The 18,646-nt window shown below is 37.4% G+C and overlaps 1 protein-coding gene across 1 annotated transcript in view; it reads left to right on the forward strand.

The window, feature by feature from the left end:
- The window catches only part of POLQ (DNA polymerase theta), a 101,701-nt gene that overhangs the window by 15,229 nt on the left and 67,826 nt on the right, over window positions 1-18,646 (forward strand). The window contains exons 7-11 of the mRNA XM_036242509.1: window positions 2,217-2,364; window positions 5,241-5,387; window positions 11,071-11,283; window positions 16,416-16,558; window positions 18,430-18,634. Coding sequence (XP_036098402.1) covers window positions 2,217-2,364; window positions 5,241-5,387; window positions 11,071-11,283; window positions 16,416-16,558; window positions 18,430-18,634 — 856 coding nt within the window. The remainder of the gene's footprint in view (window positions 1-2,216; window positions 2,365-5,240; window positions 5,388-11,070; window positions 11,284-16,415; window positions 16,559-18,429; window positions 18,635-18,646) is intronic.

An 18,646-nucleotide genomic window follows, 5' to 3' on the forward strand; every position in this document is an offset into this window, starting at 1 on the left:
TGTGAAGTGAGGCACCTTCTATTTTTATGCAGAGCTGTGTCTCTGAGTACTGAACCAACAAAGGGTAAGTTTAGAGCTGGGATCAGGACTAAACTCATGTTTCAGTACCCTCATGTATGCATTTGTAAGCTCTATATACCTGGTATGGAATCTTACTCAGTTACTTTGCTCTGTACTTTGAATTTCACTTGACTGTGACTTGGTTACCCTAATAATTATATATGTAAACATTCATTTACTCTTCTGTTAATCTTCTATTACTATGTCTATGCCTTTACCCTTTTTGAAGCACTTTCAACTCTTACCTGAATTATTGAAATAGCCTCCTAATTGCTTTCTCTGCTTTCACCTTGTCTCTTGCCATCCATGCTTAAATCAGGAGCTAGTGATCTATTTAAAATGACTACCAGATATGTAACCATTCTGCTAAAAATACTTGTGATGGTTTCCTGTTTCATTTAGAATGAAAGCCAGCATCTTTATAGCAGCCTACAAGACCCACATTATCTGCTCCTACCCTCTTAGAGCTTGACCTCATCTACTATACTCCTGACTCCCTCCACTGCCTCTTTGCTGTTCAATAATATGCCAAGAATCTCCCACCTCAGATTCTCTTTGTCTGGAATGCTTTCCCCACCAGGCATCAGAATAGTTTACTCTTCACCTTTGACCTTCCCTGGCCACCTTATCTAAACTATTGTGTCCTCCTCTTCCTGGTCCCTATTTTCCCTGTTTTATTTTTTTTCTTAGCACTTTTCAAAATCGGATATACTATGTGTTTTACTTATCTTATTTTTCTTATTATCTGTCTCTTCCTATTGGAATAGAAACACTCCGAGTGCAGAGTTTATTCCCCTGCTTTGTTCTTCATCCCCAGTGACTAAAACAGTATCTGGCACATAGTAAATATTTTTAGTGAGTGAATGGATGGACGAATTAATTAATCCAGTTACACAATGACCTTCCAGTTTATTTATTTATTTTTAAATTTATCTTTATTATTGAAAGTATTACAGATGCCCCACTTCTCCCCTACCATTGTCCCCAGTTCTACCTCCACCCCCACCCCCTTAGGCTTTCACTACAGCAGCATATAAGTTCTTTGGTTAAACACCCCCTCCCCCGCCTCAGGCTTCCATCTGAGATTTGTCAGTCTGTTCCATGATTCTGAGTCTGGATCTATTTTGTTCATCAGTTTATTTTTGTACATTAGATTCCACATATAATTGAGATCCTGTGATACTTATCTTTCTCTGACTGATATTTCACTTAGCATGATACTCTCCAGGTCTCTCCATGCTGTCTCAAAGGGTAAGAGATCCTTCTTTTGCTTCTGCACAGCAGAAAAAGCCATCAACTAAATGAAAAGTGATCCCACTGTATGGGAGAACATATTTGCCAGTGATATATCTGATAAGGGGTTAATTTTCAATATATATATAAAGAACTGACCTTCCAATTTTGAGAAGTCACTGAGCCACCACTGGGCTTTCACATATGCTCTTTATACTGCCTGAAATGTTTCCTCTGTCCCTTAGTTACCTTTTATTGGGATAATGCCTCCCCTCCTTCACATCTCTGCTAAATCATCGTTTTCTCAGGGAAACCTTTCTTTCAGATCTTTTTGTCAAATTTATTTCAAATATGAGGCCTAAAAAAACCGTAAAACTCTTACAGTACATGTTATTGTATTTTACATTTATTTGTTTAGCAATTTTATTTAATTTTTTTTTCTTTATTGATTTTAGAGGGAGAGGGAGAGAGAGATAGAAAAAATTGACGAGAGAGAACATTGATTGGCCACCTCCTGCATGCCTCCCACTGGGGATTGGGCCCACAACTTGGGCATGTGCCCTGACTGGGAATTCAACCATCAACCATTTGGTGCATGGGTCGATGCTCAACCACTGAGCCACACCGACCAGGCTGTTTAGTAACTTTAATATGTTTCTCCAGTGATACCTAAACCCCTTGAAGATAGGACTTTGACTTTCTTTTTCTTACCATTATACCCCATTGTCTGAAGGGTGGAGGTCAATCAATATTAAGTGAATAGAAAATATTTTCTTCTTACTTTTGTTACTGACTTTGTAACTGATTTTTATTATGCCTTTAAATAGAAAAAACATCCCCATGAAGCAGAATAAGTGACTTTAAATTGATGTGAAAATGTTTTCAAAGTACTACTAGAGTGGCTATTTCATTTTCTTTCTTAGGGAGATGATGACCATGTTGTTAGTTTATGTTATGAGACCGTCCGTGATAACCATTCGGTATTACTTTTTTGCCCGTCAAAGAAATGGTGTGAGAAGCTGGCAGATATAATTGCCCATGAGTTTTACAATCTATACCATCAAGCTGAGGGTAAGTTACTGATTGAAATGAAAGCCTCTATACTTAATATGTTTGCTGAAAGTAATGTTAATGATTATATTAGCAAAGCATGGCTCTCTTTCCTCATTGCCACAAACTGTCCCCTGGGCACTCCTTATAAACTATGCTTTTGTGAATAATCCTCTTTTTATCCTCATTATAGACAAGGTGTACACACTCTCAGTCTAATCTTCAGATTTTATTTTATTTATTTTTTTATCCTCACCCGAGAACATTTTTCTATTTTTTGTTCAGATAGAGTGGGAGGGAGAGAGAGGAAGAGAGGGAGAGAGAGAAACATCGACGTGAAAGGGACACATCGAGTGGCTGCCATCCACACGACCAACCAGGGCCGGGGACAAACTGCAACTGAGGTACGTGCCCTTAGCGGGAACTGAACCCGAGTCTCTCTGGACCGCAGGCCGATGCTCTAACCGCCGAGCCAAACCAGCCAGGGCTAATCTTCATATTTTAGAAGACTGGATACATCTGGGATCCATGGGTTTTGAGAGGTTGATCTCTGAAGCCCCTAAACTATGTATAAAACTTTACACACACACAATTTTCTGAGGCAAGCAGCTATATCTTTGTTTATAGTTTCAAACTCTAACTCTAAAAAGAATCACAGACACATACATATATATGTATATATGTATTTACATGTGTTTACACATGATTATTTTAAAATAAGTTTTAAGATATTTATATACAATAAAATGTACTAATTGTAGTGTATAATGTAATCAGTTTTAATAAATATATACACCTGCCCTGGCCAGTTTTGCTCAGTGGTTAGAGTGTCAACCTGAGGACCAGAGAGTCCCAGGTTCTGTTCCCGCTAAGGGCACGTACCTCGGTTGCAGTTTGTCCCTGGCCCTGGTTGGGGTCATGTAGGTGGTGACCACTCAATGTTGTCTCCCTCACATTGATGTTTCTTTCTCTCTCTCCCTCCCACTCTCTCTGAAGGTAAATGCAAAAATGTCCTTGGGTAAGGATAAAAAAATAAATAAATAAATAAATAAATAAATAAATATATACATCTGTTTAACATCCACTGTAATCATCATATAGAACATTTTTATCACCCTAATGTTCTTTTTTTGCTTTTATGCTGTTTCCCTCTATCGCCAGCCCTAGGCAACCACTGATCTGCTTTCTGTTATTCTAGATTAGTTGTGCCTTTTCTAAGAATTTCATATAAATGAAGTCATATAGTATGTATATATGTGTCTTTTGTGTCTGTCTGTTTTCACTCAAGATATTTTAAAGATTCATCTAGATTGTTACATTTATTAGTTTATTCCTTTTTTTATTGCTGAGTGTATTGCTATAACCATTATATATATTTTATTGATTTTACTATCCTATGGTCCCTTGAGGTCCAAGGTAAGTGTAGGGAAGACAGAGAGACCAGTTCTGGTCACAGAATATTAGAATATTTTATGACTTCATTATGCCAGTGGCATCATGAAGATGGATGATGGATATTTCAAGCCAGCCAAGTTCCAACAAGTAAACTTTGCCTGAAGTTTATACTGAGTAGGCTCCAGTTCAACATTGTAATGTCTTTTCTAGTTCTCTCTTAATAGGTACTTTCTGTACTCTGCCCACTTATATTCCTTATGTACCATGGTAACTTACATTCCTTATAACCAGAAAAAAAATTGTTTTCTTTGCTTGAGGTTCTTTTATTTTTATTTATAGCAGTGGTTCCTAAGTCCTAGTGCTTGGACTAGAGCCTAGACCATGATGAAAACCAGAAAAGTAAAGACCAGGTTGCACAGTTTTGTTTTTTTTAATCCTCACCCAAGGACATTTTTGCATTTATCTTCAGATAGAGCGGGAGGGAGAGAGGGGGGAAGTGAGAGTGAGAGAGAGAAACATCAATGTGAGAGGGACACATCGAGTAGCTGCCACCCACACGACACACGACCCCAACCAGGGCCAGGGACAAACTGCAACCGAAGTACGTGCCCTTAGCAGGAATCAAACTCGGGACTCTCTGATCTGCAGGCCGACGCTCTAACTGCTGAGCCAAACAGGCCAGGGCAGGTTGCACATTTTTCATGAAGCTAAAGTTTAAATTCTGAAATTATTCCTGGTATATTTTAAAATGTTGAAGTGACTTAAAAAAAAAAAGTTAGTGATCAATGATAATATAAAAATATTTAATTGTCCTCAGCATAATAAAACATTGGCAACCCTCTCTGGGTCCTCAAAATTGTATGAAAACTTAACCTAAAAAATTAAACAGTAAAAATGTATTTTATGAGAAGTTTTACTAGTTCAGAAATCCAAAACTCTGGGAAATTCCTTGAGAAAACATAGTTCCTGCAGAAAATTAAGGTCTTACTGGTGGAGGAATTTACATAAAGAGGCAACAACAGCAGGTAATGTGATTACTACCTTGGTGCCAAAGAGGCCAGAAAAATTGTCACTTAGCATTTGGCTTCTATGTGATTCTGAAACAGCTGGTTAGTTGGACACACTTTGAGAAAGGATTTTGATATTTAGGCTCTGTGTGGTAGTCATTATCTATAATCCTCTCTTGTCTTCAGCTGGTTCCTTTGGGCCTCTCCTGTAGGCTTAGTCTCACACTAATACAGTGTTTCCTAAACTTTGGTGCACTTTAGAATCACCTAGGGAGATTTTAAAATTCCTTATGTCTAGGTTGTACGCTATTACATCACAATGTCCAGGGGTGAGAGCCAGTGTCAGTATTTTTACAAGGTGTCAAGGTGATTATTATATGTGGTAGTTTCAGAACCATTGCCCTAGTGTTGAGCTCTATAATGACTTAGGCAGATAGCACTTAAATAAGTCCAGACAGAGGTGAACAGTGTTGACAATGTTTCTTTTTGTGACAGGATTGGTAAAATCATCTGAACTTACACCCGTGACACTGGAACAAAAGGGCCTTCTAGAAGTAATTGATCAGCTAAAACATTCACCTTCAGGATTGGACTCTGTGTTACGAAAAACTGTACCGTGGGGAGTAGCATTTCATCATGCAGGTATCTATATTTATAAGCTGTTATTAAGACACCTCTTCCCAAAATCCTCATAATTTCTTCATTTTTGTGTGTATGTGCTCTGATTTCTTGTTATTCGCACTTAATACTCCTAGATTTCATTTTAAGAAATTGTGTGATTAAGATTAAGCAAGAGTAAAACAAACATGTTTAGGTGTTTATATAGTAAACCTTACTTGCAATAAATGTCTTGGTGTCACTTTTTTCAGGGATCCCTTGCTAAAGTCTTCGTATAGGCTCAGTATTTTTTGGTGCAACATGTTGCATATTTTCTGTTCTTGTCTTTCACCCACAAATTTAATGCCTTTTCCATCTTAACTAAGCACTTGTCACACACTGTGTCCATAACTTTTGCAGCAAAACTAATACACGTTTCTTTTTCCTTTTCAATTTCACAGATAAAAGATTAATTTTTACCATAAATCTCAGCAACCTCAGCATATAGTCATGCACTGCCTAATGACGTTGATACATTCTGAGAAATGTGTCATTAGGAATTTTGTTGTGCAAACATCATAGAGTGCACTTACACAAACCTAGGTGATATAGTCTACTACACACCTAGGCCATATGGTATAGCCTAGTGCTCCTCGGCTATGAACCTGTCTAGCATGTTACTGACTGACCATTCTAGGCAATTGTAACACAGTGGTAAGTATTTGTATATCTAGACATATCTAAATATACAAAAGGAACAGTAAAAGTATGGTATAAAAGATAAAAATGGTACAACATTACCATGAGTGAGGCTTGCAGGACTGGAAGTTGCTCTGGGCGAGTCAGTGAGTGAGTGCAGAGTGAATGTGAAGGCCTAGGACATGACTGTACACTTCGGTAGACTTATAAATACTTTAAACTCAGGCTACACTAAATCTAGAAAACAACATGAGATTAAATCAAACACAAGAGAAAATGATTCAATCAAAAGATGCAGTATACATGAGATGTATGAGGCTGCTGTTGGAGTAACTTGGCACACTGTTTTATAGCAAACTTTTTTAATAAGTAGAAAGTATATTCTAAAATAACAAAAAGTATAGTATAGTAAATACATAAACCAGTAACAGTCATTTTTTTTATCATTATCACTATTACGTACTGTACATACGTGTATGTGCTGTACTTTTAGATGACTGGAAGTGCAGTAGGTTTGTTTGCACCAGTATCACCACAGACACGTGAGGAAAGCATTGTGCCTCGATGTCACTAGATGGTAGGAATTTTTCAGCTTCATTATAATCTTTTGGGACCACCATCATATGTGTGGTCCATTGTTGAATCGAAATGTCATTATACAGTGTATGACTGTACTGTTTTGTTTTTTTTCCTCTATTAAGTGGAGAACTTTCACCTTTTCACTTATAGGAAGCACTTCATGGCTTCTCTTTGGCATTTCCAAATTGTTATTACCACTCTTGCACTTTGGGGTCACTCTTAAGTAAAATAAACGTTATTTGAACACAAGCATTGCAACAACAAGAGTCAATCTGATAACCGAGATGGCCACTAAGTGACTAACGGGCATGTAGTGTATGCAGAGTAGATCTGCTGGACAAAGGGGTGATTCACATCCAGGGTAGATGGAGGGGGACAGTGTGAGACTTCATAGTGCTTCAATTTAAAACTTAGGAATTGTTTATTTCTGGAATTTTCCATTTCATATATTCAGACCACAGTTGAGTGTGGATAACTGAAACTGCAGAAAGCAAGACCACTTACAGAAAAGGGGAGACCACTGTACTTGCTACCCTAATTTTATGCCACTTTGAGGGTCTCCTTTTATCTCAAGGGGTATTGAAATATTCTTGCCCATATATCAAAAACAAATTAATTTTAGAAATTGTCATATTGTGTTTTGAGAGGGCTAGAAGTATTTAAAAATCAAATAGGTTGTCAAAAATGCAAGGATTATGATAGTCACTGAATTAAATAATTTCTTTCAAGGAGTGGTCTTTTCATGATCACATGTGCTAAGGATAGATTAAGAATATATAGTTTTTGCCCTGGCCGGTTTGGCTCAGCGGTTAGAGCATTGGCCCATGGAGCGAAGGGTGGAGGGTTTCATTCCCAGTCGAGGGTACGAGCCTGTGTTGTAGGTTCCATCTCTGTCCTCTGTTTGGGTTGTGTGGGAGGCAAGCAGTCGATGTCTGTCTGTCTCTCCCTCTCTCCCTCCCCCCTTTCTACTCTATCTAAAAATCAATGCAAAAATATCCTCAGGTAAGGATTAACCAAAAATAAAAGAATATATACTTTCTAAGATTAGGAATATAACCTTTTAAATTTATTTAAAATTTTTTATCATGCTATATATAAATAAATCTTTAAATATATATATACACACACACACATATGCACACATGTATATACACAGTTGACCCTTGAACAACATGGGTTTGAACTGAGTAGGTCCACTTATATGTAGATTTTTCTCAATAAAAATATTGGAAATTTGTTTGGAAATTTGCAAAAACTTAAACTGACCGGTGAACTCTGTAGCTTAAAAATATATTTAAAAGAAAAAGGTATGTCATGAATGTATAAAATATATTTAGATATTAGTCTATTTTAATACCATAAAAAACAGTCTATTAGTCTGTTTAGTACCATAAAATATACGCAGATCTATTATAAAAAGTTAAAATTTATCAAAACATAGATGCAGAAACACAGATCATACATGGTGCTAATCTCAGTGGAGAGAAATGTGAACAAACATAAAGCTACAATATTAAATCATAACTGCATAAACTTAACTGTAGTACATAGTGTACCACTGCAATAATTTTGTAGCCACCTCCTTTTGCTACTGTTTAGATCTTGTGAGAAGCACTTAAAATGCCCTGTGACACTAATCATCTCCTTGTGAACAGTTTGTCTCTGCAATAAATTGGATATTGCAGTAAAAAGTGATCTCTTGTGGTTCTTGTATATTTTTCATCGTGTTTAGTGCAATACTGTAAACCTTGAGTAACACCACGAGACCCATATGAAGTGCCACTAGTGATGCTGGAAGTGTTCCCGAGAAGCAAAGTCATGACAAAGCTGAATTGCTTGCGATGGACTGTAGATTGATGTTTTCAGCTGCGGATGCCCACCGTTTTAAGATGAATTAATTTAGCATAAGGACCATTGTTAAAAAAAAAAAAGAAAAGGAAATTTGTGAATCTTTCACTGCAGCTATGCCAGCAGGCACGAAAACCTTATACTTTTTGCTAATTACCTTTTTATCTTGAAAATGCAGCTTTTATATGGGTACAGATTACTATAAAAAAGTTATACCTATAAACTCTAATGTGATTTAAGAAAAAAACAAAATTATTATATGACAACTTAAAGCAAAAGGAAGGTAAAGGATCTAAAGCTGGAGAATTTAATGCCAGCAAAGGATGGATGGTTAAATAATTTTAAAAAGAGGTTGGGCTTAAAAAATGTCAAGATAACAGGAGAAGCAACTTCTGCTGACCCAGAAAGTTGAGAAAGAATGTCTGCCTGAACAGGTTTTTAGTGCAGATGAAAGTGCCCTATTTTGGAAAAGAATGCCACAGAGGACATTTATAAGGAAGAGAAATGAACACCAGGATTTAAGACAGGAAGGAATAGGCTAACTCTACTGTTTTATGCGAATATAGTTGGGTTTATGATCAGGACTGCCCTTATCTATAAAGATGCTAACCCCGAGCCTTGAAGAGAAATGATAAACACCAGTTGCCAGTCTTTTGTTTGTACAAGAAGGCCTGGATAGTGAGAATCCTTTTTGTGTATTGGTTTCATCGATGCTTTGTCCCTGAAGTCAGGAAATACCTTGCCAGTAAGGACCTGCCTTTTGAAGTTCTTTTGATATTGGACGGTGTCCATGGACACTCAGAAACTCGTAAATTCAACACTGAATACATTGAAGTGGTCTCTTTGCCCCTGAACACAATGTCTCTAATTCAAACTCTCAATCGGGGTCATAGGACCTGTAAGGCTTATTGCACATGGTACTCAATGGAAAAGATTGTCAAAGCTATGGAAGAGAACTCCGATAGGGAGAACACCATGAAAGTCTGGAAGGATCATGCCATCGATGATGCCATTGTTGTTACAGAAAAAGCCATCAAAGCCATCAAGCCTGAAACAATATATTCCTGCTGGAGAAAACTGTGTCCAGATGTGCATGACTCTACAGGATTTAAGACAGAGCCAATCAAGGAAGCCATGAAAGAGATTGTGAATATGGCAAAAAAAGGGAAGGGGATGAAGGGTTTCAGGATACAGATCTTGAAGAAGACAAGTTGATGGAGATGAGTGCTTCCAAACCAGTGCCAGAAGATGAAGAAGACATAAAGAAGCAGTGCCAGAAAATTGACATTAGATTGTCTGGCAGAAGGGTTCCAGTTATTCAAGACTGCTTTTGACTTCTTTTACAGCATGGACCTTTTTATGATGTAGGCACTGAAACTAAAGCAAGTAGTAAAAGAAGGATTGATACCATATAGAAACATTTTTAGAGAGATGTAAAAGCAAAAAAGTCAAACAGAAATTACAATGTATTTCTGTAAAGTTACTTCAAGTGTGCCTGCCTCCTCTGCCTCCCCTTTCACCTCCACCTTTTCTGTCTCTGCCACCCTGAGACAGCAAGACCAACCCCTCCTCTTTCTCCTCCTCCTCACCAATGTGAAGATGATGAGATTGAAAACTTTTATGATGATCTACTTCCACTTAATGAATAGTAAATATGATTATTTACTATTTATTGTACATGCCATACAGTTAATAAACTTATCTGTTGTATATGTGTGTGAGTGTCTTCATGTGAAAATGTAATAACTATGGCAGGAACTGATGAAACATTTTTGTGTCATCATCACCACCTAACGTTTCATCATGTGAACATCATGAATACGACTTGTATTGAAATGATAGCCTGTCCCTACATAGGCATAAGGTGAGTGATATTTCATATAAAATTAATGTGTTTTCTTACTGTTTTATAACTGCTTTCAAAAATTACATTGCTATACAATATGCCTTTGTATCAGCCTATCATTACAGATAAGTGGTTTTAAAAAATCTGTAACAGTGTTTTCAATTACTGTATTATAAATACGACTGTTACTGTATGTCATAAAAATTTTATAACAATTAATTTATTAGTGTTTAGGCCAAGTTATTGTGAAGCAGTTGTATCGATTATACTAGACTGCCATCAGTTGTATTGCTGCTGCTTCATTATCAAAGCATGACTTCTAATATCTATAAATAAATGAGAGTTTCTTTTTCACATCTTTTATTATTGATGTCTAGTGTTAGTAATATACATAATATCTACAGTGTTTTGTATCATATAAGATAATATTGATATAGGTACTAACAGACAATAAAAAGATAATGTAAACTTACCAATATAGTATAGTACTGTAAATGTATTTCTTTTCCTTATGATTTTCTTAATAATATTTTCTTTTCTCTTCCTTTATTGTAAGAATATAATATATAATACATATAACATACCAAGTATGTGTCAATTGACTGTTTATATTATTAGTAAGGCTTCTAGTTAACAGTAGGAATTTTGGGGGAGCCAAAAGTTCAAGGATTTTCCACTGTGTATGGGGTTTGTGCCCATAACCTCTGTGTTGTTCAAGGGCCATCTGTGTATGTTATTGTAACTTCCTTTTTTTAGGTCTTACTTTTGAGGAGAGGGATATCATTGAAGGGGCCTTTCGTCAAGGTCAGATTCGGGTCTTGGCAGCAACTTCTACTCTTTCATCTGGCGTGAATTTACCTGCACGACGTGTAATTATTCGGACTCCTATTTTCAGTGGTCAAACTCTAGATATTCTTACTTACAAGCAGATGGTTGGTCGTGCTGGCAGAAAAGGAGTAGACACAGTAGGTAAGTTTGAATTTTATTTTAATATTACTGCTGAAGAACAGTGTCATTCTACTTGAATTTGGACTAGTGCTTGGCAATTTGTTTCTCATCGTGCTGTGTTTGTTATCCAAAACACTAATGTCATCCTTGTGGATTTACTTAATACTTATAATGTAAGTTATTTTTTATATATTGTCAACCATTGATTTTCCACTACTGTAGAATTTAAAATTTTCTTTCGTATTATTTATAGTGAAATGACTCAGTATTATGTTAATTAAGATGGCTTATCACATTAGCTGGAATATAATTTTTAGTTTCCAGTATAGTCTATTTAATACTAATGAAGGGAGTAATTTTCATGGGTATTAGTTCTGTTTAGTTGTAAAGGAGAGTTCAAATAGGGATTCTAAGATCTGGGAAGCACTCGCACACTTTGGGAATAGAAACTTTACCATCTTTTTTTCTCTAAATTGGTGCTGGCTCTAAAAACAACCTTTTCAGTTTCTCACCTTGCATCAGCAAATAATGATAATGTTATCTGCAGTCCAAACAAAAGTTTTGTCTTAAGCAATGAGAAAGAGGCTTGTTTGAGTTAAATATCAATATGGCATTATTATTATTTATAATAATATATAGAATATATATTCTTTCTAACCTACGTTATTCTGACTGAATTGTTATGAGTCTTCTAACATTAAAGAAATTTTGGAGGAATATTTTCTGTTACTTTATCTTCTCTAGAATATAGTTTATTGATTCCAATATTATACTAGATTTCAAATAAATAGGTGAACTTTCTGTGGCTATTAAAGAGAAATTTGGATATCCAGGAGAAAAGGGAAAATCTTAATGGAAAAATAGGTGGGATATTCTGGGCACAAAAAGCTGGGTAGTATACTGAGGAAGTGGCTTTTACATTAAAATTTTTTTTTAAACTTATCTTTATTGTTGAATGTATTACAGATGTTCCTCATTTTTCCCCTATTGACCCCCTTCCAACTCCCCCTCCCTTGCCTTTCCCCACACTGTTGTCTGTGTCCATTGGTTATGCATATATACATATAAATTCTTTGGTTTATTTCTCCCCATCCCCCAAACCTCCTTCCTTTTGAGGTTTGTCATTTTAACAACCAATTGGTACTTCTTAATCCCTTCACCTTTTTCACCCATTCCCCCATCCCCCTCCCATCTGGCAACCAACAAAATGTTCTTTGTATCTATGAGAATGTTTCTGTTCTGCTTGTTCATTTTGTTTGTAGATTCAATTGTCGATAGGTATGTATTCATTGCCATTTTGTTCATATTTTTTATCTTTTTCTTCAAGAAGACCCTTCAACATTTCATATAATGATGGTTTGGTGGTGATGAACTCCTTTAGCTTTTCCTTGTCTGGGAAACTTTTTATCTGTTCATCGATTTTCAAGGACAGCTTTGCAGGATAGAGTAATCTTGGTTGTAGGTTCTTGCTTTTCATCACTCTGAATATTGCTTGCCATTCCCTTCTAGCCTGCAAAGTTTCTTTTGAGAAATCAGCTGAGTCTTATGGAAACTCCCTTGTAGGTACCTAACTGCTTTTCTCTTGCTGCTTTGAAGATTCTCTCTTTGTCTTGAACCTTTTGCATTTTGATGATGATGTGTCTTGGTGTGGGCCTCTTGGGGTTCATCTTGTTTGGGACTCTCTGTGCTTCCTGGACTTGTATGTCTGTTTCCTTCACCAAGTTAGGGAAATTTTCTGCCATTATTGTTTCCAATAGGTTTTCGATTTCTTGTTGTCTCTCTTCTCCTTCTGGCACCCCCAAGATGTGAATGTTGGCACGCTTGAAGTTGTCCCAGAGGCTTCTTACACTATCCTCTTTTTTTTGGATTCTTTTTTCTTTTTTGCTGTTCTGATTGGGTGTTTTTTGCTTCCTTATATTCCACATCAATGGTTTGCTTCTTGGCTTTACCTTCTCTACTACTGAATCTGTGTAAATTATTCTTTATTTCAGTTAGTGCCTCCTTCATTTCTGACTGTGCATCCTTCATTTCTGACCGGTCCTTTTTTATGCTCTTAAGGCCCTCACTAAGTTTGCTCAGATTCTCACTAAGTTCATTGAGCATCCTTATAAGCAGTGTTTTGAATTCAGCATCTGTTAGGTTGCTTATCTCCATTTCACTTAGTTCTCTTCCTGGGGTTTTGTTTTGTTCTTTCATTTGGGACTGTTTCTTTGTCTCCTCATTTTGGCTGCCTCCCTGTGTTTGTTTCTGTGTATTACTTAATGAGAGGTATGGGGCTAGCTGAGACCAGATGCTGCTTGTTTGAAAGAATTTAGGAAAACCTGAAGCAGGATCCAAGACAGGCCAATCCTGTGGTAAAGCAACTGGTAAGAGCTTGGGTGGGCCTGAAAGTTGGGTAGGGCAGGGCCTCAGGGAATCACCAGGGCGGGGCATACAGTGTGAGCCAAGTTGGTGGAGTCCCAGGTATGGTGGCTATCTTCCACCCCAAGGAAGGGCTCACCAAAGGAACAAAGGCCTCTGACAGCACATCTGTCCAGGAGAAAGCTGCCTCTCCAGTCCTTGCTCCAATGTGAAACAACTCAGTTCTTCCCTTGTATGTCTCTGGTGGCTTTGAAGCTGTTTCCCCCATGCTAGAAGTTGGAGGGTGTGAGTCCAAGTAAGTCTGTGCATGAGCCCTTTAAGAGTAGCTGCCTGGGGCTCCAGCTGCCTCAGTCTCCCTCAGCCTCAGTTCCCGTTGGTTTTTCCAGCCAGAAGTTATGAGGACTTCTCTTCCTGGCCCTGTAATGCTGAGCTGGGTGCCTGGTGTGGGATGGGGACTCCTCAGTCCTCAGGGAGGACCTTCCCAGCCGAGGTGTCCCTCCTGATTTTTATCTGCCACACGTGGGTGTGTGATCAGCCTGTCGGGCCTCCATCCCTCCTACCAGTCTCGATGGCTGCTGTTTTAATTTTGTAGTTGTAGGACTTCCATTCAGCTTGATTTCAGGTGGTTTTGAATGATGGTTGTTTTGTAGTTTAGTTGCAACTTTGATGTGGTTGTGGTAGGACCCGATACCGTGTTTACCTACGCCGCCATCTTGACTGGAAGTCCAATTTTTTTTTTCTTTATTGACTTTAGAGTGAGATGAAGGGGGAGAGAGATAGAAACATTGATGAGAGAGAACATTGACTGGCCGCCTCCTGCATGCCCCGCACTGGAGATTTTGCCCACAACCTGGGCATGTGCCCCGACCAGGAATCAAACCGGTGACCTCTTGGTGCATGGGTTGATGCTCAACCACTGAACCACACCGGCTGGGCGAAAAAGTGGCTTTTTAGAATAACTCAATTTGTCATGTGAGGTCCCTAAATACAGTTGATCCTCATTATTTGTGAATCTCATATTTATGAATATGCTTACTTACTAAATTTTATTCATGACCCCAAATCAACACTTGTGGCGCTTTTGTGGACGTGTACAGAATGATGAAAAATTTGAGTCTCTGGAAGCACACATGACTCTACCTTCTTGCAGTTATCAGCCAGTTTCGAAGTGCAGGGAGGCTGTGATGTGCCCTATAGAGAAAATGTGTTAAATAAGCTTTGTTCAGCCTTGTGAGTTTAATGTTCATAAATCAATAACATATTTTTTAAATACATTTTTATTGATATTTTAGAGAGCAAGGAAGGGAGAGAGAGAGAGAAACATAGATTGGATGCCTCCTGCACACTCCCTACTGGGGATCGAACCTGCAACCCGGGCATGTGCCCTGACTGGGAATTGAACTGGGACTTTTCAGTCCATGGGATGATACTCAATCCATTAAGCCTCACTGGCTGGGTATCAATAACATATATTAAATAAGGTCTCTTTAAATAGAAACACACTTGTCCTGGCCGCTTTGGCTCAGCGGTGAGAATGTTGGCCCTCAGACCAATGAGTAGCGGGTTCGATTCTGGTCAAGGATGTGTACCTCGGTTGCAGTTCGGCCCCAGCCCTGACTGGGGTCATGCGGGAGGCAACCAGTCAGTGTGTCCCTCTCACGTTGATGTTTCTCTCTCTCTTTTCCCTTCCCGCTCTATCTGAACAAAAATGGAAAAATATCCTTGGGTGAGGATTAATAAATAAATAAATAAATAAATAAACAGAAACACACTTAAAACAAGATTTAGTTGAAAAAGTCAAGTTTAGGGGTTTGCAGGAAGCAAACCCTGTATCTCCCCTTGGAGCAATGATTTGATATTCCCTAATTTGGTGTTTGTGGTGACTGTAGAACATAACTACCACAAATAATGACTGAGTATAACTTACTGATGACTGGATTAGTTAGAATATAAATTCACTACTGTAACAAAAGCAACCTAGCAGGTGCTTAAACAAAGTAGAAGTTACTTTCTTCTTATATAACAGTACAGTTTAAGTAATCTGGGGCTGAAATAATGACTCTGGTGTCAGGGACCAAGTTTTCTAGTTTGTTTTCCCATGTTCAGCAATATAGTTTCTATCCATGGTATGAGAGGACTACTCCAATCTCTGTCAACACGTCTGCATTTTAGCCATCCGAAAGGGCAGATGAGGAAGTAAAAAACACGCTCTACCCATATAAGAAGCTGCTCATAATCTTTCTCCTCACATACAGTTGGCCAGAACTTAGTCACGTGGTTACATTTCCCAACTTCAAGGGAGGCTAGGAATATAATCTTTAGCTGAGTGGCCATGTGTCCAACTGGCATTTAGAAGTTTTATTTAATTTTTGAAAAATTTTATTTTTCAAGTACATCTGACGTTTAGTATTATTTATATTAGTTTCAGGTGTATACCGCATAGTGGTTAGACAAAGTGATCAAAAAGAAATGTATGTCCTGCTTCTAAGCAAATAGAAAGAGGGCTTTGTTTCTGTTGGAAAGTTTGCTACTTCCCAACTGCTTTCGGGTCAGAATAATCCTTAACATGAAGGAAGTGCCATATTTTAGTGTGACATACATATTCTTATCCCCTTCAGCCCAAAGTTCAGAAAATAAAAACTTTAGCAATAATTCTATTACCATAACTGTCACTATCATTGATTATTTTCCTTAAAACAAGTATGCCAATTAAGTTCTCTTTAGCCAGTATGTTATGGAAATGTGTTGAGATTTTGCAAATGTATGATTTTTATTTTATTTTTTGGCCATAGGTGAGAGTATCTTAATTTGTAGGAACTCTGAGAAATCAAAAGGCATAGCTTTACTTCAGGGATCTCTAAAACCTGTTCATAGCTGTCTGCGAAGACGAGAAGGAGAAGAAGTAACTGCGTGCATGATAAGAGCTATTCTGGAGGTATGAGTGTTCACTAAATTACCACTTGCTCTTTTGTACATATAACACGAGGGTTGAACTTTAGTATGTGAAAAATCTTAGCTTGTGTTTCTGTATGAGGTTATATAACTTTCCCAAGTCTGAATCTTTTCTATTTTATATAGTTATTTCCTGGAATTTAATACAGTTAGAAATGGAATTTAATACATATCAAAACAATGCATTAAAACCCAAATGCCAGATGATTCTTTTTATTTTTTATATATTGTTTATTATTTTCTGAATAAAGGTGACAAAAATGGGCCCTGGTTCCTCCATCCAGATCATAGCTATTGACATTAAAATAATATCAAATTATAAATACACATCATTAGAAGTTTCAAATAGTATTTAAAAATTTAAAGTGAAATATAAAACTTTCTGCTCAGAGTCCTTAAAGGTAACCCCTTTTATTATTTTTTTCTTTTCTTTTTTATCCTCACCCAAGGACATTTTTCCATTTTTGTTCAGGTAGAGTGGGAGGGAGAGAGAGGAAGAGAGAGAGAGAGAGAAATATCGACGTGAAAGGGACACATCGAGTGGCCACCTCCTGCATGACCCCAACTGTAGCCGGGGACAAACTGCAACTGAGGTACATGCCCTTAGCGGGAACCGAACCCAGGTCTCTCTGGACCGCAGGCCGACGCTCTAACCGCTAGGCCAAACCGGCCAGGGCAAAGGTAATCCCTTTTAAATGTTTCATGTATCTCCTGGTGGTGTGGCTCAGTGGTTGAGCATCGACACATGCACCAGGAGGTTACCAATTTGATTCCCGGTCAGGGCACATGCCAGATTGTGGGCCAGATCACCAGTGGGGGGAATGCAGGAGGCAACCATGTCAATGTTTTCATCAGTGTTTCTATTTCTCTCTCCCTCTTCCTTCCTCTCTCTAAAGTCAATAAAGAAAAAATTTTTTTAATGTTTCACGGATTTATCCAGAAAAGTGTTCTATTCATATACCAGCATGGCTTGCCATTGATTTTAGTAATGGTGCTGGGGGTACTGGTGTCTGTACTCATACTCTTTCTTGTTTCTCTTTATCTCAGTAAAAACAACAACAAAAAAATTGATAGGGTTAGTAAGGATGGACAAAGTAAGCACTCTCATATATGCAGAAACTCTTTTGGAAGACATCTTGTTCATACCTACTAAGATTTAAAAAATGCACACAGCTATTTACCTAGCAGATTTACATCTAGGAATTTTACCTAGGAATTTGTTTGTGAAATTACATCAAATTAAATGTACAAGAATGTTTATTATAACTATTGATAATAAGAAAAAACTGGAAACAACCAAAATACTATTAACACTAAGTAAATCTTCGAAAAACTGAGAAAACTCTCTTTAGGATTATTTGGTATGCTTCCAATATGTATTAAATGAAAGAAGGCAAGGGCCAAATAAGTATATATGATAGAATAGTTATGGAAAAATGATACAGTTGACTTCATGTTTTTCTACACCTCTTTCCAAACCCTCTTCTGGGTAGGAAAAACTCAGTACTAGCATTCCTCTATGCCCACATATTTCAGAAGGAAGAATGAGAAGAATTGATTTGGTTGATGGCTATAAGCCATCAGAACTTATGTTGTGAGTTTCTACATTTCAGATAGATAATGATTCATTTATTTTCTTTGATGAGAAAATGTATCTACTTTTCAGGAAAACGTTTTATGTTGTCAGTAGATGTTATCTACATTTATAATAAATGATGATGGAAGAGTTAAAGAATCTGTACATTAAGATGTTGAGAATATTTAAGAGAACAGAATTACTTTATTTCTTTTATATCACGAGGGTCTGCATGTCTTATTAAAAAGTTACAGAATATTTCAAACCTCTTGTATCAGATAATAGTTGGTGGAGTAGCAAGTACATCACAAGAAATGCAGACTTATGCTTCTTGCACATTTTTGGCTGCAAGTATGAAAGAAGGAAAGCAGGGAATTCAGAAAAATCAAGATCCTGTTCAACATGGAGCAATTGAGGCCTGTGTAATGTGGTTGCTAGAAAATGAATTCATCCAGACTTCTGAAGCTAGTGATGGAACGGAAGGTAACTATGACT

Source organism: Molossus molossus, unplaced genomic scaffold (genome assembly GCF_014108415.1).
Source record: "Molossus molossus isolate mMolMol1 unplaced genomic scaffold, mMolMol1.p scaffold_m16_p_5, whole genome shotgun sequence".
Taxonomy (NCBI): Eukaryota; Metazoa; Chordata; class Mammalia; order Chiroptera; family Molossidae; genus Molossus; species Molossus molossus.